Raw genomic sequence first — 22211 nt, 5'->3', positions numbered from 1 at the left:
CCCCAGACAAGGAATGAAATTATCATAGGATTCAGCTATTCCACTCTTTGGTGTATACACAAAATTTGTAAAATCACCAGAACATTTGGAATACAAGTCCATCAAGGTCAATAGCAGCATAACTCATATTAGCCAAGATGTGATGAATGGAATATAAAATTCATTGTATATATATATATGACATTATATATATAATTAATTATATATATACATATATGACATTATATATATATATATATATATGACATGGTATTACTTTGTATTAAAGAATGAAATTATGCTATTTGTCAATACATGGTTACAACAGGAGAATGTCAGGATAAATGAAATAAGTCAAATAAAAAATTTGAGTGTTGAAATGATTTTGCTCAGAGACAGGAGATAAAGCAAACCAAGAGGGACAAAGGTGGGATGGATATCACAAAGTTAAAGGGAAGATTAGTAGAGTGGAAAAACAATGAAATATGAGACAGAGTTATGAGGACTGAGGAGTATTACATAAGGCAAGGGCACATAGAAGGAATCTGATGAAATTAAACTTCATGCATGAAAATACATAATGGAGAATTCCACCTTTATATATATGTTATATATTAATTAAAAATAAATTAATATATATTAATTAAAAATAAATATATATTAATATGTATGTTAATTAAAATATATATTAACTAAAAATAAATGAGTGGAAGGTTGACTACTAGAGTAGAAGATGATGAGGGGTAAGTGAAGGGAAAGGGAGGAATTAGGATCTGAAATAGTGTAAAAAAATTCATGTTTCCTAATATCAATATGAACCCAACTATTATATACACATTTAATGCAATACAAAAGCCAAAAAATGGCATTGGGCAAACTGGATATTCATTTGTAGAAGAACAAAATGAGATCTCTAATTCACACCTGTAGAAGATGACACAAAATGTATAGGGACATAAGAACAGAATTAAGGCAACTGCTGGCAGGAAATCTAGAGGAAACACCTCAGCATATAGGCACAGAATACACTTTATGAAGAGGAATAATACAGGTAAGGAAATAATAGCAAGAGGGAGAGTAACTGATGTATAACAAAATATTCTGCAGAGCCCAGAACCCAGTAACAGAGTGTATAGCATGAAAGAAGAACCAAGCCACTTACTCCTTGACAGATGATTACTAGATTAAATATACAAAAAACTAAAAAAAAAAAATTCAGCACTGGAAAGACATTACAACCCTTTTAACCAATGGCAAATGAACAAAGAGTTAACTAAAGAAGTTATAACCAGTCGACTATTATGTGAAAAAAGATTCAATGTCTTTTGCCAAAGGGACATGCAAGCGAAAATTATGTTGAGATTCCATCTTAACCCAATTCTGCAAGCAATACTCAAGAATACACAAAGTAAACACTGATGAGGATCTGTGTAATAGGAATCTATCAGTACTCTTCATGAGGATGCATATTATTACTTCCACTACAGGAAGCAGAATGGAGGTTTCTCTTCAAATTAAAAATAAAATTTCCCATGGCCCGGTTATACCACTGCCCACTAGTATTGAAAAAATACAGTCAGCATACAAACAATGGATTCTTATTGAGCCATAGAAATGGTGCCATGTGCAGGGAAATGGATGGAAATGGATGGGATTGTGTTAAATAAGCCAGACTCAGAAGTAAACATGTCATATGTGAAAAAGGTCATCATGAAATGTGTAGGAAGACTATAAGTGAGAAGGGTGAGGAAAAAATTGGAAGGAAGAAAAATGGTAAGGCTATATTTTGAGACTGACATTCATCAAACTAAGTTACACACACATACAAATATGACACAACAAAACCCTCTATCCTCTACAACAAATGTTGCACTGGTATGAAACTTTGACCCTCTTAATTATTTTCAGTCAATAATTCCTTAGTGCTAGGATACAATATGTATTCCAAGTATCAATGAGAAGGGAAGTAAAGAAATTTTTTTATTAAGTATCTAAAATGTGTAGGCATATATTTCTATGTGTTTCTTTACTATATAATCATAAAATGACTTTGGTGATGTTATCTCGCACCCTGCTTCCCAGTCACTACACAATGTGAGGTGAATGATGGAAGACAAATTTTCACTCTGTGCAGAAGGTTCTCCTCTTACACATTTATGAATCTGGCTCCTTCCCTTCCTTTATGTGTCAACTTAAATGTCAGAGCTGGGATAAATTTCAATGATTCCAGAATTCCCCTCACAGATCTATCCACCTCTGAATTATATATAAACTCTTCAAATATAAAAGAATTGAGAATTACATTTCCTTCCACTTATTACTTATAATGAATGTTGAGTCTTTCAGGGGAATTGAGTCCACACTTCTGCTATCCTTAATTCCACTATTTTTGTTGGGTTTTCATTACATCCTTGGTCTTCACTCTCTTATTCAATCTACATATTTACATTTGCTCTTTATAAAGAATACTTCCCATTTTCCGTCCATCTCACCTTCAGGTTCAACTAACTACTCATTTAATTTTCACTCTAATTCGTTCCTTCCACAGTAAGGATACCCAAAATTTATTTACTCCCACCAACTTATACAAATCTCCATCCTCTACATATGTCTCTCTTGGTGCTGCACTTATTTTCTATTGTGATCTAGTAGGGGCCGCATATTTCTTTTTAGGATCATTGCCATCATTATGAGGCCATGGGAAGCAATAAATTTAAAAAGGAGATGGAAACAAGTATTAAAAGACACCTTACCTTTGAGACAGGTGATGAAAAGGGAGCGTCATACAAACTCTTTTCACTGACATGGCTTACACTAGCAATTGAAACCATATGCTCTCTTTCACTCTCAGATATATTCTTGTCAAGCAAAGCTTGATGTTTTGGGTTCCCAGGGTCGCATTGTACTTTTATGGTAATAAAACAAACTAAAAAAAAAAAAAAAGAATGGATGAAATTCTCTATTATTTCAAGGTAATAAACAGCACAATTTGGGAGTCTTCAAAGAGATTACCATCATTCCTGGATTGCTGCAATTTTTCACACACTTCTCCTTTTCCTTCACAGACATACTAGGAGAGACAAAAAAAAATGAAAAGTGTAATGAGCAAGCATGAAATAACACTTTCTCCTCAGTAGCACCCAGATCATTTTCTCAAAAAGACCACATCTTAACCTACAATGCAATACTTAGTACATACAAAAAATTAGAAATAATACCTTGCACTGCATCAGATTATAATGGAATGGTTTAGAAATCAACAACATAACAAAACAGAAACTACACTAACAATTCCAGATTAAATAATACACTACTAAATGACCAATGGATAGCAGAATATCAGGGATGAAAGTTTAAAATGATTAAATGTAAATGAGAATAGGGGCAATACATATCCAAATCTCTGAAGCTCTCTGAAGGTGGTTCTAAGAATAAACTTCATAGCACTCACCAGATTCATTAAAAGAATAGAAAGTCAACTAATAACCTAACATTACATCTCAAAGCCCTGGAATGAGAAGAAGAAATCAACACTAAAAGTTGAACAAGACTGGAAATCATTACAATCAGAGCCAACATCAATGAAACAAAGTTTCAAAACAATTGATAAAAAATTGGTTATTAAAACAAACATGTACTTGATAAAAGTTCAACCTAGATGAACCAAGAATGAAGGAAAAAAATCAAATTCCTACAATTTGTGAAGGAAAAGGAAATATCACTACAGAATAAAAGGAAATTCAGATGATAATCAGAAATATTTCTGAAAACTCATACTCCAATAAAATAGAAATCATGAAGACACTGACAATTTTCTAGAGAAAGATTACCTACCTATTCTGAGCCTTTCAGTCACAGAACATTTTAACACATCAATATCAAGCAATAAAATTGAACATACTTTCAAAAATCTGCCAACAAAGAAAAACCCTCGACCCAATGGAATCTCACCCAAGCACAACTAGACATTCAAAGAGGAACTAACATCAATCCTCCTCAATTATATGAAAAATAAAAGGAGGGTAATCATCCAAAGTCATTCTGTGAACCTAGTATCACCATGATTTGAAAAACAAAGACACATCAAGGAAAGAAAACTTCAGGTCAATAATCCTGAGAACATGAATGCAAAAATTCTGAATAAACTACTGGGAAATTGATACCAAAACTTATTAAAATGATAGCACAACATGATCAAGTGGGTTTTTTCACAGGGATGCAAGGTTGGTTCAACATATACACATCAATACATGTAATTCTCCACATCAGTACACATAAAGACAAGGATCACATGATTATCTCAATAGATACAGCAAAAGCATTTGAAAAGATAAAGATTCAAAACATAAGAAAACAGAGATAGAAGGAATATATCTGAACATTGTAAAAGCTATTCATACTAAATCTAAGTCCAAATCATTCTTTTTTTTCTTGTTGTTCTCATTAGTTGTACATTACAGTAGAATGCATTCGTACATTTTGATAGATCATACATAAATGGAGGGTAAGTTATGATTCTTCTGATTTTACATATTGTAGGATCACTTCGGTCATGCAGTCAGATATGTACATGAGGAAAATAATGCCTGTTTCACTCTATTATGCTTCCTAGGCCCATACCCCTTCCTGTCCCTTCACTCTGCTTTACGTGATATAAAGTAACAATATTCTTTCCTCTCTACCCCGCTATTGTGAACTAACATCTGCACATCAGAGAAAATTGGGCCTTTAGCTTTTTGCTTTTAGCTTATTTCACACAAAATGATATTCTAAGGCTGCATCCATTTACCAGCAAAGACCAAAACACTATTCTTCTTTAAAGCTGAGTAAGGCCTTTCTGCAAAGAGCCAGCTCCGGGTCGCGCAGTCAGCGGCGAGCTCCGGCCCACAGGCACCTTCATGGACCAGGGCACGGCAGCCAGGTACTTCCCCAGGCAGCCCTGCTCCCTCCAGCGGTGGGCTCCTTTCATGGCCAGCTTCTCGGAGCAGGCCACCCAGTGAGAGCCTTTCTGCACAGACCCAGCTCCAAGTCCCGGAGCCAGCAGCAAGCTCCAGCCTACAGGCAGCCTCTGGGACCCGGGCAGGGCAGCCAGAGACTTCTCCAAGCAGCCCTGCTCCCTACGACGGCAGGCTCCTTCCACGGGGTGATCCAAGATGTCGGACTGGAGGGTGACTGCATCTCCTATCCCTCCAGAACCCAAGATTTGAGAGGGGGAGGCATTGAGAGTCTTGGACTAAAATAGGGCCATGGGGTGAGTCTCCCCCACCGGGTGAAGCTCGCCCGGGCAGCAGGTCCGGACAGGGGCTGTTTCTCAGAGCAGGGCAGGGCAGCTAGAGTCTTCCCCAGGCAGGCCTACTCCCTCCGGCAGCGGGCTCCTTCCACAGCCAGCTTCTCGGAGCAGGCTGCCCAGTAAGAGCCTTTCTGCACAGAGCCAGCCCAGGTCGCAGAGCAAATGGTGAACTCTGGCCTGCAGGTAGTCTCTAGAACCAGGGCAGGGCAGCCACAGAATTCTCCAAGAAGCCCTGCACCCTCCAGCAGCAGGCTCCTTCCACGGGCCAGCTTCTAGGAGCAGGCTGCCCAGTGAGAGTCTTTCCACACAGAGACAGCTCCAGCTCTGGAACCAGTAGCAGGCTAGGGGCAGCTTTCTTCTGAAGCACTGCATTATCAAGTTCCTCCAAGACTTCAGGCTACTGAAGGCTGGGAGGTGATATACTGGAAATCTACAGGGACACTATAAGCCAATAGAGGAAATCTGCAATATCTCAGAGTCCCACTGATATCTGACCAATATGAGAAAACAAGGGAAGAAAATGTCCCAAACAAACCTAGATATTATATCAATAAAACCCCATGACAGCACAGCAGAAGAAATGTTAGAAAGGGAGTTCAGAATGTACATAATTAAAACAATCAGGGAAACAAACAAGGAGATGAAAGAGCAAATGCAGGCATTGAAGGAGGAGATGAAAGAGCAAATGCAGGCATTAAATGATCGCACCAATCAACAGTTAAAAGACCAAATACGGGAAGCAAGAGATCATTTCAATAAAGAGTTAGAGATACTGAAAAACAAACAAACAGAAATCCTTGAAATGAAGGAAACAATAAACCAAGTTAAAAACTCCATAGAAAGCATAACCAATAGGATAGAACACCTGGAAGACAAAACCTCAGACATTGAAGACAAAATATTGAATCTTGAAAACAAAGTGGCAAAATAGAGAAGATGGTAAGAAATCATGAACAGAATCTACAAGAATTATGGGATATCATGAAAAGGCCAAATTTAAGAATTATTGGGATTGAGGAAGGCTTAGAGAAACAAACCAAAGGAATGAACAATCTATTCAATGAAATCATATCAGAAAATTTCCCAAATCTGAAGAATGAAATGGAAAACCAAGTACAAGAGGCTTATAGGACTCCAAATATACAAACTTACAACAGAACCACACCAAGGCACATTATAATGAATATACCTAACATACAACATAAAGACAGAATTCTAAAGGCCGCGAGAGAAAAGAATCAAATTACATTCAGGGGGAAACCAATACGGATTATCAGCAGATTTTTCAATCCAGACCGTAAAAGCTAGAAGGGCCTGGAACAACATTTACCAAGTCCAGAAAGAAAATGGATGCCAACCAAGAATCTTATACCCAGCAAAACTTACTTTCAGATTTGACGACGAAATAAGATCCTTCCATGATAAATGAAAACTAAAGGAATTTACAAAAAGAAAGCTGGCATTACAGAACATTCTCAGCAAAATATTCCATGAGGAAGAGATGAAAAACAACGATGCAAATCAGCAACGGGAGGAACTAGCCTAAAGGAATAGCCAAATAAAGGAGAAAACAAATCATGTCGAAAAATAAAAATGAGTTAAATGACTGGGAACACAAATCATATCACAATAATAACCTCACATGTTAATGGCCTGAACTCATCAATCAAAAGACACAGGCTGGCAGATTGGATTAAAAAGAAAAATCCAACAATATGCTGCCTCCAAGACACTCATCTCATAGAAAGAGATACCCATAGACTAATGGTGAAAGGATGGGGAAAAACATACCATGCACATGGACATAGCAAAAAAGCTGGAGTATCCATCCTCATTTCAGATAATGTGGACTTCAAGTCAAAGTTAGTCAGAAGGGATAAAGAAGGACATTTCATACTGCTTAAGGGAAGTATAAATCAGTAAGACATAACAATCATAAATATCTATGCCCCAAACATTGGCTCATCAATGTACGTCAAACAAATCCTTCTCAATTCCAGAAATCATATAGACCACAACAAAATAATAAGAGGGGATTTTATCACACCTCTCTCACCACTGGATAGATCTTCCAAACACAAATTGAACAAAGAAACCACAGATCTAAATAACACAATCAACAATTTAGACTTAACCGACATATATGGAATATACCATCCAACAAAGAACAAATACACTTTCTTCTCAGCAGCACATGGATCTTTCTCTAAAATAGACCATATTTTATGCCACAAAGCTACGGTCAGCAAACACAAGAAGGTAGACATACTACCTTGTACTCTATCAGATCATAATAGATTGAAATTAGAAATAAAACAGAATAAAAAACAGAAATTTCTCCAATACCTGGAGATTAAAAAATAAACTATTATATGATGAATCGATAACAGAAGACATCAGGAGGGAAATAAAAAAATTCTTAGAAGTAATCAAGAACAAAGACACTTCATATCAAAATCTCAGGGACACTATGAAAGCAGTACTTAGAGGAAGATTTATTTCATGGGGTGCATTCAACAAAAGAAGTACAAATCAACAAATAAACGACTTAACACTACAGCTCAAAGCCCTAGACAAAGAAGAGCAGAACAACACCAAAAGTAGTAGAAGACAGGAAATGCTTAAAATCAGAACCGAAATCAACAAAATTGAAACAAAAGAAACAATCAGAAAAATTAACAAAATAAAGAGTTGGTTCTTTGAAAAAATAAACAAAATTGATAAACCCTTAGCCACACTAACAAAGAGAAAGAGGGAGAAAACTCAAATAACTAAAATTCAGAATGAACAAGGAAATATCACAACAGAAACGAGTGAAATAAAAAACATAATTAGAAGCTGTTTTGAAAATCTATATTCCAAAAAAACAGAAAGCCTCGAAGACACCAACAAGTTTCTAGAGACATATGAATTACCTAAACTGAACTAGGAGGATATACACAACTTAAATGAATCAATTTCAAGCAATGAAATAGAAGAGGTCATCAAAAGCCTACCAAAAAAGAAAAGTCCAGGACCAGATGTGTTCTCAGCCGAGTTCCACAAAACATTTAAAGAAGAGCTCATTCCAATACTCCTCAAACTATTCCATGAAACAGAAGAGGAGGGAACCCTCCCAAACTCATTCTATGAAGCCAATATCACACTCATACCTAAACCAGACAGAGACATATCCAGGAAAGAAAATTTCAGACCAATATCCTTAATGAACATCGACACAAAAAATCTCAACAAAATTTTAGGAAATCACATACAAAAATATATTAAAAAGATAGTGCACCATGATCAAGTGGGTTTTATCCCAGGGATGCAAGGTTGGTTCAACATCCAGAAATCAATAAATGTCATTCACCATATCAACAGACTTAAAGTTAAGAATCACATGATTATTTCAATAGATGCAGAAAAAGCATTCGATAAAATACAGCATCCCTTCATGCTCAAAACACTAGAAAAAATTGGGGTAGTGGGAACATTCCTTAACATTGTAAAGGCCATCTATGCTAAGCCCATGGCCAATATCATTCTCAATGGTGAAAAACTGAAAGCATTCCCCCTAAAAACTGGAACAAGGCAGGGATGCCCTCTTTTACCACTTTATTCAACATCGTCCTTGAAACTCTAGCCAGAGCAATTAGACAAACCAAAGAAATTAAAGGAATACAAATTGGAAAAGAAGAACTCAAACTATCCTTGTTCCTTGATGACATGATTATATATTTAGAGAAACCTGGAAATTCCACCAGAAAACTTTTAGAAAGAGAAGTAAGGAAAACTACCACATTCACAATAGCATCGAAAAAAATAAAATACTTGGGAATCAATCTCACAAAAGAGGTGAAAGACCTCTACAATGAGAACTACAGAACACTAAAGAAAGAAATTAAAGAAAACCTTTGAAGATGGAAAAATCTCCCATGTTCTTGGATAGGCAAAAATAATATTGTCAAAATGGCCATACTACCAAAAGTGCTATACAGATTCAATGCAATTCCAATTAAAATCCCAATGATGTACCTTACAGAAATAGAGCAACCAATTATGAAATTCATCTGGATGAATAAGAAAACCAAAATAGCTAAAGCAATCCTCAGTAGAAAGAGTGAAGCAGAGGATATTGCAATTTGAGATCTTCAACTCTACTACAAAGCAATAGTAACAAAATCGGCATGGTATTAGTACCAAAATAGACAGGTAGATCAATGATACAGAATAGAGGACATGGACACAAACCAAATAAATACAATGTTCTCATACTAGACAAAGGGGACAAAAATACACAATGGAGAAAAGTAGCCTCTTCAACAAATGGTGCTGGGGAAACTGGAAAACCATATGCAACAGAATTAAATTAAACCCCTATCTCTCACCCTACACAAAACTCAACTCAAAATGGATCAAGGTCCTCAGAATCAGACCAGAGACCCTGCATCTTATAGAAGAAAAAGTAGGTCCAAATCTTCAACTTGTTGGCTTAGGATCAGACTTCCTTAACAGGACTCCCATAGCACAAGAAATAAAAGCAAGAATCAACAACTGGGATAGATTCAAACTAAAAAGCTTTCTCTCAGCAAAGGAAACTATCAGAAATGTGAAGAGAGAGCCTACAGAGTGGGAGAATATCTTTGCCAACCATACCTCAGATAGAGCGCTAATTTCCAGAATCTATAAAGAACTCAAAAAACTCTACACGAAGAATACAAATAATCCAATCAACAAATGGGCTAAGGAAATGAACACACACTTCACAGAAGAAGATCTACAAGCAATCAACAGATATATGAAAAAATGTTCAACATCTCTAGTAATAAGAGAAATGCAAATCAAAACTACCCTAAGATTCCATCTCACCCCAAATATAATGGTGATTATCAAGAACACAAGCAACAACAGGTGTTGGCGAGGATGTGGGGAAAAAGGTACACTCATACATTGCTGGTGGGGTTGCAAATTAGTGCAGCCACTCTGGAAAGCAGTGTGGAGATTCCTCAGAAAGCTTGGAATGGAACCACCATTTGACCCAGCTATCCCACTCCTTGGCCTATACCCAAAGGACTTAAAATCAGCACACTACAGAGATACAGCCACATCAATGTTCATAGCTGCTCAGTTCACCATAGCCAGATTGTGGAACCAACCTAGATGCCCTTCAGTTGATGAATGGATAAAGAAACTGTGGCATATATATACATTGGAATATTACTCCGCCATAAAGAATGATCAAATTATGGCATTTGCAGGCAAATGGATGAAACTGGAGAATATCATGCTAAGTGAGATAAGCCTATCTCAAAAAACCAAAGGACAAATGATCTTCCTGATAAGCGGATGATGACATATAATGGGGGGTGAGAGGGGTTAGCGTTATGGTTAGGGTTAGGTTTAGGGTTAGGGTTAAGCAGGGGGGCAAGAGTGGAGGAAGGAAGGACTGTATAGAAGGAAAAGAGGGGTGGGGGGGAAGGGAAAAAATAACAGAATGAATCAAACAACAACACTCTGTGTAAATTTGTGATTACACAAAGGGTATGCCTTGGCTCCATGTACAAACAGGGAAATAACATGAATCCCTTTTGTTTACAATAAAAAAAATAAATAAATAAATAAAAATAAAGCTGAGTAATACTCCTTGGCACACGCATATGTGTCTCTGTATGTTTGTGTGTATGTATGTAGTGTGTGTGTGTGTGTGTGTGTGTGTGTGTGTGTTTTATAAAACACATTTTCTCTATCCAGTCATCTGTAGAGGGGAACCTGAGTTCATTCAATAATTTAGCTATTGTGAGTTGAGTTTTATAAACATTAATGTGACTGTGTCACTCTAGTATGCTGATTTTATAAAATTTGAGTATAAGCCCAGTAGTGGGATAACTGGGTCAAATGTTGGTTCCTTTCCAAGGTTTCTGAGGAATCTTCATAGTGCTTTCAATAATGTTGCACAATTTTGTTTTCCACCAGCAGTACATAAGTTTCCCACATTCTCATCAACATTTATTGTTGCTTGTATTCTTGAAAATCACTATTGGAAGTGAAGCACGAGACACAATTCTGGAACTCAAACTATACTATACCTATAGTAAAGGACAAAAAAAAAAAAAAAAAAAAAAAAAAAAAAACATAATGGTATGGGCACCAAACAGGAAAATAGACCAAAGACACAGAATAGAAGACACAGAGACAAACCCACATAAATAAAATTGTACCATACTAGACAAAGGTGCCAAAAACATTCATTGAAGGAAAGAGCCTCTTCAACAAATGGTGCTGGGAAAAAATTGAAAGCCATGTGTAAAAAAATGAGAGTAAACCTTTATCTCTCACCCTTCATGAAACTCAATTCAAGGTCGATCAAATCAGACAGTAGAACAGAGACCCTGCAACTCCTAGAAGAAAAAGTAGGCCCAATACTCACCATGATTGCCTAGGATCTGACTTCCTGAACAAGACTCCTAAAGGTATGAGAAGTTAAATCAAGAATCAATAAACGGGACATGTTCAAACTATAAAGCTTCTTCTCAGCAAAAGAAACAATAAATAATGAGAAGAGAGAGCCTACAGATGGAAGGAACATCTTAACCACAAGCACGTAAGATAAAGCCTGAATCTCTAGGACATATAAACAACTCAAAAACTTAATATCAACACCATTTTAAATGTAGAAAAAATAAAGCATGCCTTCTAAAAATTGGAACAAGATAGGGATGCCCTTTAGCCACTTCTGTTCAACAGAGTCCATGTAACCCTAGCCAGAGATATTAGGCAAAGAGAGCAAGAAAAGGGATACACACAGGAAAGAAGAGCTAAAACTAGGTCTGTTAGGTGAGGACAGATTGTATACCTGTAAGACCCAAAAGGAATGCACCAGAGAAAATTCTAGAACTCCTGAAAAATTTACCAGTTTAGAGGCATACAAAATTAACACCCATAAATCAATTTCATAAGAGTACTGAAACAATTCATGGACAATAAGGCAGCACTGCAGAAGGTTCTCAAAAGGATCCTACATAAAAAGAAGATGAAAATAAGATGCACATGTGAAAAATAAATATCACTAAATTAGATAAGCAAATGTCAATAAATAGTGACTCTAAATTTAAAAATCAAGCAAAAGGACATGAGGAAATACATCCCTGTCTACCCTTCACACTGAATGTAAATGGGCTTGATTCTACAATTAAAGGCATTAAGTGAAATAGTGAGTGAAAAAAATCAAGAGGCAACTGTATCTTGTCTGCAAGAAATACACATCACAGGCAAAGAGACTCACAGTATGAAGGGATGGAAAATGGTATATCCTTTTCATATAAATGGAAGCCAAAAGCAAGGTGAGGTGGGTATTCTCATGTTTATCAAAGTAGACTTCAAGTCAAAATTAGCCACAGGTGACAAAGAAGATCAATAACTATTGGTAAAAGGAATAGGCCAAAAAGAATGTTTAATGATTGCAAACATTTACACCTTGAACACTAGTGCCCCACATTTCATGAATCAAAAAATACTAAAAGTAAAGGGACAGATAGGCCATGTACCATAAGTATACTTCAATATACCACTCTCAACAAAACCTATGGCATCCAGAAAAAAAACTCAACATTCAACGGAGTTCAACTGTACGTTTGATCAAAAGGACTGTACAGATGGATGTCTATGCAATACTTCCTCAGACAACATTAGAATAATCATTATTTACATAGAATTTTCTCTAAAGAAGACTGGAATTGTCATGAAAGTTATTCTTAGCAAATACACAAAAGCAATGAATGTAATTCCTTGCATAATATCAGATCACAGGAAAGAATATTTCAAACACACACCAAGAAAAACACAGAAACACTACAATCCCTTACACAGTGAGAAATGTACTTTTGCATGAACAATGTGTCATCAAAGAAATTGGGGGAAGCATTAAAAGTCCCTTTGATTCAATTGAAAAAAAGAAAAAAACCAGAATATATGAGATACATTGTAAGCAGCACTAAGAAGGAATTTATAAATATGGTTATCTTACTTATAAATCAGAAGAAACTCAAATAATTCACATTTGGATAAATTTCAAGGACTTAGGGAAAGAAGAACAAACCAATGCCAAACCCAGCAGAATAAAACAAAGGATAAATAGTTGTGCCAAAATTTATGAACTACAAAAAAACAATGACTAATACCAATGATAAATGAAACAAGGAGTTGGGTCTTTGAAAAGATATAACAAGATTAAGAATCTTGAACCAAACTAAACAAGGAAAAGAGAGAAAAGATACAAGAACTAATGCTGATGTTTCTCAAAAAATAGATGGCAATTAAAAAAGGGGAGAAAATTGACAAAAATGGCATTATATGAAGGCAATGTCATCCTTATAGCAAAACTGCCAAGGAAAAAAAACAAGGAAAACCTTATTTAATAATATTTTTAAGATATTTTCGAACATGCTCATGCAATACTTCAAAACAATTTTAATATCGCATTTAAATGATCATACACCATCATAAAATTGGTTTAAATCCAAAAACTCAAAGACAAGTCAACACATGCAAACTAATGTAGTACATCACACAGAGGAATCACAAACAAAAACCTCATGATCATCACAACCGATGTATAAGAAGCCTTTGACAAAATTCAAAGTTCCTTCATGAGAAAAGTCTTAAGAAGCTAGAAACAGCAGGAACTTTTTATAGTAATACAAAGGCCATGTATGCCAAACCCAAAGCCAGGGGCACACTTAATGGTGAAAAGTCTACAGCATTTCCTCTAAAATCAGAACAAGTAAAACATGTGCATGCTCATCTCTCCTATACAAAATACTGCCTGACATTTTAATCAGAGCAATTAGACAAGGGAAGCATATACAAGGTAAGAAGTCAAATTATCCCTATTTACTGATTACTGACATTCTTTGAAGGAAGATCATACAGGATCTACCAGAAAAATTTTAATATGTGATAAACAAATTTGGCAAAGTAGCAAAAAACAAAAACAACAAGTATCAATAATATTTCTACACAACAAAAGCAATCAAACTGAGGGCTGGTTTGGGCTTGGTGGTAGAACACTAGCCTGGTGTGTGTGAGGCACCAGGTTCAATTCTAAGTACCATATAAAAATAAATAAGAAAAATGAAGGTATTCAATACATTTACAACTAAATAACTTAAAAAAATACAATCCCACTGAAAATGAAATCAGGATAACTGAAACTCATAATACATGCAAAAAAAAAAAAAAAACAATAGACAAGAAGAAAGGAAACCAAGCAGGTGATGCAAATATTCAAGGATAATTGCAGAACAATGAAAAAAACTGAAGAAGATAGAGTCTCCTCATATATTAATTAAAAGGCAACCTTATTTGGGGAAGATAGCCAAGTACAGAAAGTGGCTCACAGATTTTATGCAATCCCTATCAAACCTCCATCGAAGTATTCACGCAACTGGAAAAATTATTCTGAAATCCATATGGATGAAAAACAGACCAAAAATACACAAAGGAAACCTGAGACATAAGAGCAAAGAAGAAGGCATCACAATACTCAATTTCAAAGCAAAAGACACAGTAATCATCAGGAAAACAGCATGAAAATGGCACTAAACCAGAAACACAAAACAGAATTGATGGAAGTTACAGAGAAGAACCCACCTGGCAGTCATCTGATATTTGGACACAAGTGCCAAAAACATATGTATGGGAAAAGTCAACTTCTTTTTTTGATAAGTGCTGGCAGCAAAGGAAGTGATAAAGTGCATGAATAGAGAATCCACAACATAGGAGGAAATATTTGTCCACTACTCCTCTGAGAGGGCATTAAAAACAAGAATGTATATGGAACTCAAAACACTTAACATCTAATACAATTAATCCAATTAATAAGAACTTGACAGACATACCTCAAGAGAAGAAACACACATGGTCAAATATACATGAAGAAAATGTTCAAAGTATCTAGTAGTCAAGTGAAAACTGCAGAGCTTTCTTCTCTTCACAGAAAGAATGGAAATCATCAAGAATATTCGTAATAAATGTTGGTAAGAATGTGGGGGGAAAGGTACACTCACACATTGTTGGTGGGAGCACAAATTAGTGCAACCACTCTGGCAATTCATATGAAAATTCCTCAAAAACTAGAAATGGAACCACCATGTGATCTAGCAATTCCTATCCCAGGTACATATCCACAAGTTGTAAACTCCGCAGACAACAGGGATACAATTACATCAATGTCTATCCCAACACAAATCAGAGTAGTCAAGACATATTGAATGGATTATAAAATGTGGTATATGAACAGAAAGAAGTGTAACTCTGTCTTAAGAAATGAAATAATGCCATTTGTCAATGAATGTATAAAACTAGAGAATATCATGCTAAATAAAATAAGTCATATGAGAAAACTGATTTCAAAAGTTTCCTCACATACAGGGAAGCTAAAGTAAACAAAGAGGAACAAGTAGGAATGGATATGATTAAGTTCAATGAGAGATTAATAAAATGGAAAGAGCTAAATGGGGAGGGAGAAGGGATCAGGCAGGGAAGGGAACTTGGAAGGAATTTGACAATATTACTCTTCATGTAAGGAAATACAAGATAGAAGATCCACCTTTTATGTATAACTATGAATTAAAAATAAATAAATAAATGACTGGAAGATACATCAGTGCAGTAGAAGAAGGTGAGGGAAAGGAATGGGAGGAACCAGGGTCTGAAATGGTATAAAAAACATACATTTATGATTATATCAGTATGAACCTCACTATCATGTACATGTTTAATGCAATGTAGGAGCAAAAGCAAAGGTCTCAGGAAAGTGGATGTCATATGTAGAAGAATGGAAGTAGATCTCTATTTCTCCACATGAAGAAGACAATACAAAAGCTTTAACAAACCTAGATATAAGAACAGAAACCTACAACTATTTGCAAGATTTGGGAAAACATCTCAGCATATAGACATGGAGGATGGCTTTAGGAAGAAGAATATTACTGCTGAGGAAATAACAGCACAAAGAGATAAACAGGAGTGCATCAAAATAAAGCCTTCTGAAGAGCAAAGGAAACAACTAAAAGAGTGATGAGACAGTGTATACCACGGGAGACAATGCATGCCAGTTAAGTTTTGACACAGGATTAGCATACTAAATATATAAACAACTAAAGGAATTCAGCACTGGAAGGACAAACAACCCTTTTAACCAATGGCAAATGAACAGACAGTTAACTAAAGGAAAGGTATAATTGGTCAATTCTTACATGAAAAAAGATTCAATATCTTTTGCCATAAGGAACATGCAAGTCAAAATTATGTTGAGATTCCATCTTACCCAATTCAGCAAGCAATACTCAAGAAAACACAATAAATACTCACGAGGATCTCCATAATAGGAATCTATCAGTACTCTTCCTGAGGATGCATATTATTACTTCCACTACAGGAAGCAGAATGGAGGTTAATCTTCAAATTAAAAATAAAATTTCCCATGGCCCAGTTATACCAATGCTCACTGGTATTGAAAAAATACAGTCGTCATACAAACAATGGATTATTATTCAGCCATAGAAATGGTGCCATGTACAGGGAAATGGTTGGAACTGGATGGGATCGTGTTAAACAAAATAAGCCAGACTCAGAAGTAAACAGGTCATATGTGAAAATGGTCATCATGAAATGTGTAGGAAGACCATAAGTGGGAAGGGTGAGGAAAAAATCTGAAGGAAGAGGAAATGGTAAGGTTATATTTTGAGACTGACATTCATCAAACTAAGTTATACACAAATAGGAGTATGACACACAGAAACACTCTATCCTCTATAACAAATGTGCTGTGGTACGAAACTTTGACCCTCTTTTTATTTTCAGTCTTCAATTCCTTAGTGCTAGGATACAATATGTATTCCAAGTATCAATAAGAAGGGAAGTAAAGAAATTTTTATTAAGTATCTAAATGTGTAGGCATATATTTTTATGTGTTTTATACTGTATAATCATAAAATGATGTTGGTGATGTTATCTCACACCCTGCTTTCCACTCACGCCAGTATGTAAGGTGAACAATGGAAGACAAATTTTCATTGTGTGCAGAAGTTCTTCCTCTTATACATTTATGAATCTGGCTCCTTCTCTTCCTTTACGGGTCAACTTAAATGTCATAGCTGGGATAATTTTCAATGATTCCAGAATTCCCCTCACAGACCTATCCACCTATGAACTATATATAAAATCATTAAATATAAAAGAAGTGAGAAGTATATTTTCTTCCACTTCTTACTTATAATGAATCTTGAGTCTTTCAGGGGAATCTAGTCCACACTTTTGCTATCCTTAACTCCACTATTTTTGTTGGGTTTTCATTACATCCTTTGTCTTCACTCTCTTATTCAATCTACATATTTACATTTGCTCTTTATAAAGAATACTTCCCATTTTCCGTCCATCTCACCTTCAGGTTCAACTAACTACTCATTTAATTTTCACTCTAATTTGTTCCTTCCACAGTAAGGATACCCAAAATTTATTTACTCCCATCAACTTATAGAAATCTCCATCCTCTACATATGTCTCTCTTGGTGCTGTACTTATTTTCTATTGTGATCTAGTAGGGGCCTCATATATCTTTTTAGGATCACTGCCATCATTATGAGGATAGGGGAGACAATAAATTTTAAAAAGGGATGGAAAACAGGTATTAAAAGACATCTTACCTTTTGGACAGGCGATGACAGGGGAGCATCACACAAGCTCTTTTCCTTGACATGGCTTTTACTACCAGTTGAAACCATATGTTCTCTTTCACTCTCAGCAATATTGTCGAGCAAGGTTCCACGTTTTGGGTTCCTAGTGTCACATTTTACTTTTTTGGTTATAAACAAAGTAAAAAAAGTAGATGAGACTATTATTTCAAGGTAATAAACAGCACAAATGGGGAGTCTTCAAAGAGATTACCATCATTCCTGTATTGCTGCAACTTTTCACACACTTTTCCTTTTCCTTCCCAGACAAACTAGGAAAAACAGTAAAAAACATAAAAACTATACTGAGCAATCATGAAATACACTTTCTTGTCAGCAGCTCCCAGATCATTTTTTCCAAAAGACCACATCTTAGTCTACAATGCAATACTTAGTACATACAAAAAATTAGAGATAATACCTTGCACTGCATCAGATTATAATGGAATGATTTAGAAATCAACAACATAACAAAACATAGAAACTACACTAACAACTCTAGATTAAATAATGCACTAGTGAATGGCCAATGGATAGCAGAAAATCAGGGATGAAAGTTTAAAATGTTTAAACGTAAATGAGGATAGGGGCAAAACATATCCAAATCTCTGAGACACTATGAAGGTGGTTCTATGAGGAATTTCATAGCACTCACCACATTCATTAAAAGAATAGAAAGTCAACTAATAACCTAACATTACATCTCAAGGCCCTGGAAAGAGAAGAACAAATCAACACTAAAATTAGAAAAGAACTGGAAATCATTATAATCAGAGCCAACTTCAATGAAAGTGAAACAAAGTTTCAAAACAATTGATGATAAAAAATTGGTTGTTAAAACAAACATGTACTTGATAAAACTTTAACCTAGCTGAAACAAGAATGAAGAAAAAAATCAAATTCCTACATTTTGTGAAAGAAAACAAAATATCATCGCAGAGTACAGGGAAATTCAGACGATAATCAGAAATATTTTTGAAAACTTATACTCCAATAAATTAGAAATCATGAAGACATTGACAATTTTCTAGAGAAAGGATACCTACCCTAAACTGAGCCTTAAGGACATAGAATATTTTAACATATCAATATCAAGCAAAAAATATTGAACTTAGTATCAAAAGCCTGCCAACAAAGAACAACCCAGAACCCAATTGAATCCCAGCCAAGTACAAATAGACATTCAAAGAGGAACTAACATCAAACCTCCTCAAACAACTCTGAAAATATAAAGGAGGGTAATCTTCCAAAGTCATTCTGTGAACCCAGTATCACCATGATTTGAAAACCAAACAAAGACACACCAAAAAAAAAAAAACTTCAGGACAAAAATCCGGGGAATATGAACTCAAAAATTCTGAATGAACTACTGGGAAATTGATACCAAAACTTATTAAAATGATAGCACAACATGATCAAGTGTGCTTTTTCACAGGGATGCAAGATTGGTTCTACATACACACATCAATAGATGTAATTCACCACATCAATACACATAAAGATAAGAATCACATGATTATCTTATTAGATGCAGCAAAAGCATTTGAAAAGATAAAGATTCAAAATATAAGAAAACACGGAGATAGGATTATATCTGATCATTGAAAAAGCTATTCATACTAAATCTAACTCCAACATCATTCTTTTTGTTGTTGTTGTTCTCATTAGTTGTATATGACAGTAGAATGCCTTTATACATTTTGATAGATCTAAATAAATGGAGGGTAAGTTATCATTTTTCTGGTTTTACATATTGTAGTATCACTTAGGTCATGCAGACAGATATGTACATGAGGTAAAAAATGCCTGTTTCACTCTATTATGCTTCCTAGGCCCATACCCCTTCCTGTCCCTTCACTCCTCTTTATCTAATATAAAGTAACAATATTCTTTCCTCTCTACCCCGCTATTGTGAACTAAAATCTGCATATCAGAGAAAACATTGGGCCTTTAACTTTTTGCTTTTAGCTTATTTCACACAAAATGATATTATCAGGCTCCATCCATTTACCAGCAAAGACCAAAACACTATTCTTCTTTAAATCTGAGTAACACTCCATGGCACATGCACATGAGTCTCTGATATAAAACTCATTTTCTCTATCCATTCATCTGTAGAGGGGGGAAGCTTGGTTCATTCCATAACTTAGCTACTGTGAGTTGAGGTACTATAAACACTAATGTGACTGTGTCACTCTACTATGCTGATTTTAAGCACTTTGAGTATAAGCCTAGTACTAGGATAACTAGGTCTAATGCTGGTTCCATTCCAAGGTTTCTGAGGAATCTTCATAGTGTTTTCCATAATGTTGCATGATTTGATTTTCCACCAGCAGTACATAAGTTTCCCACATACTTATCAACATTTATTGTTGCTTGTTTTCTTGAAAATCACCATTTAAAAATGAAGCTAGAGGCACAATTCCAGAACTCAAAGTATACTATACCTATAGTGAAGGAAAAAAATAAAAAAGATAGAATGTTATGGGCACCAAACAGGCCCATAGAACAATGATACAGAATAGAAGGCACAGAAACAAACCACATAAATAAAATTATCCCATACTAGACAAAGGTGCCAAAAACATTCATTGGAGGAAAGATAGCCTCTTCAACAAATGGTGCTGGGAAAAAATTGAAAGCCATGTGTAACAAAATGAAATTAAACCTTTATCTCTGACCCTTCATGAAACTCAACTCAAGGTCGATCAAAGTCTTAGACACTAGAACAGAGACCCTGCGACTACTAGAAGAAAAGTAGGCCCAATCTTCACCATGTTGGCCTAGGATCTGACTTCCTTCACAAGACCCCTAAAGGTATAAGAAGTTAAATCAAGAATCAATAAATCGGACATGTTCAAACTATAGAGCTTCTCCTCAGCAAAAGAAACAATCAATAATGAGAAGCATACAGAAGGAAAGAAAATCTTTACCACGTGCACCTCAGAAGAAACCTGAATCTCTAGAACATATAAACATTTCGAAAACTTAATACAAAGGTCATCCTAAATGGAGAAAAATGAAAGAATATCCTTTAAAAAACTGGAACAAGATAGGTATGCCCTTTAACCATTTCTGTTCAACAGAGTCCATTGTCACCCTAGCCAGAGCTATTAGGCAAAAGAGAGCAAGAAAAGGGATACACACAGGAAAGAAGAGCTAAAACTAGGTCTGTTAGATGAGGACATGATTGTACACCTGTAAGACCCAAAAGCAATGCACCAGAGAAAATGCTAGAACTCCTGAAAAATTTACCAGTGTAGGGGCATACAAAATTAACACCCATAAATCAATTTTATAAGAGTAAACTGAAACAATTCATAGACAATAAGGCAGACTGCAGAAGGTTTCAAAAGGATCCTACATAAAAAAAGAAAATGAAAATAAGACACGCATGTGAAAAATAAATATCACTAAATTAGATAAGCAAATTTCAATAAGTAGAAACTCTGAATTTAAAAATAAAGCAAAAGGACATGAGGGAATACATCCCTGTCTACCCTTCACACTGAATGTAAATGGGCTTGATTCTACAATTAAAGGCATTAAGTGAAATAGTGAGTGAAAAAAATCAAGAGCCAACTGTATCTTGTCTGCAGGAAATACACACCACAGGCAAAGAGACTCACAGTATGAAAGGATGGAAAATGGTATTTCCTTTTCATATAAATGGAAGCCAAAAGCAAGGAATGGTAGGTATTCTCATGTTTATCAAAGTAGACTTCAATCCACAAATAGCCAGAGATGACAAAGAAGATCAATAACTATTGGTAAAAGGAATAGGCCAAAAAGAATGTTTAATCACTATAAACATTTACACCTTGAACATCAGTGCCCCACATTTAATGAAAAAGTACTAAAAGTAAAGGGACAGATAGGCCATGTACCATAAGTATACTTCAATATACTACTCTCAACAAAACCTATGGCATCCAGAAAAAAAATTCAACATTCACTACGGAGTTCAACTGTACGTTTGATCAAAAGGACTGTACAGATGGATGTGTATGCAATACTTCCTCAGACAACAGTAGAATAATCATTATTTACATAGAATTTTCTCTACAGAAGACTGGAATTATGTCATCAAAGCTATTCTTAGCAAATACACAAAAGCAATGAAAGTAATTCCTTGCATATTATCAAATCCCAATAAAGACCATTTCAAACCCACACCAAGAAAAACACAGAAACATTACAATCCCTTACACAGTGAGAAATGTACTTTT

At 35.4% G+C, this 22211-nt stretch overlaps 1 protein-coding gene across 1 annotated transcript in view; it reads right to left on the bottom strand.

Annotated features, from left to right (window-relative positions):
* Window positions 1–18033, bottom strand: part of LOC124985686 (uncharacterized) — a 33511-nt gene extending 15478 nt beyond the window's left edge. The window contains exons 1-3 of the mRNA XM_047554349.1: window positions 17956–18033; window positions 2992–3049; window positions 2733–2905 (exon numbers count right to left, since the gene is read on the bottom strand). Coding sequence (XP_047410305.1) covers window positions 2733–2905; window positions 2992–3049; window positions 17956–18033 — 309 coding nt within the window. The remainder of the gene's footprint in view (window positions 1–2732; window positions 2906–2991; window positions 3050–17955) is intronic.
* Between the last annotated feature and the right edge of the window lie 4178 nt (window positions 18034–22211).

This window comes from Sciurus carolinensis, chromosome 5 (assembly GCF_902686445.1).
Source record: "Sciurus carolinensis chromosome 5, mSciCar1.2, whole genome shotgun sequence".
Lineage (NCBI taxonomy): Eukaryota > Metazoa > Chordata > Mammalia > Rodentia > Sciuridae > Sciurus > Sciurus carolinensis.
Note: the sequence above shows the minus strand (reverse complement) of the source record. Positions and strands in the feature narration are given on the sequence as shown.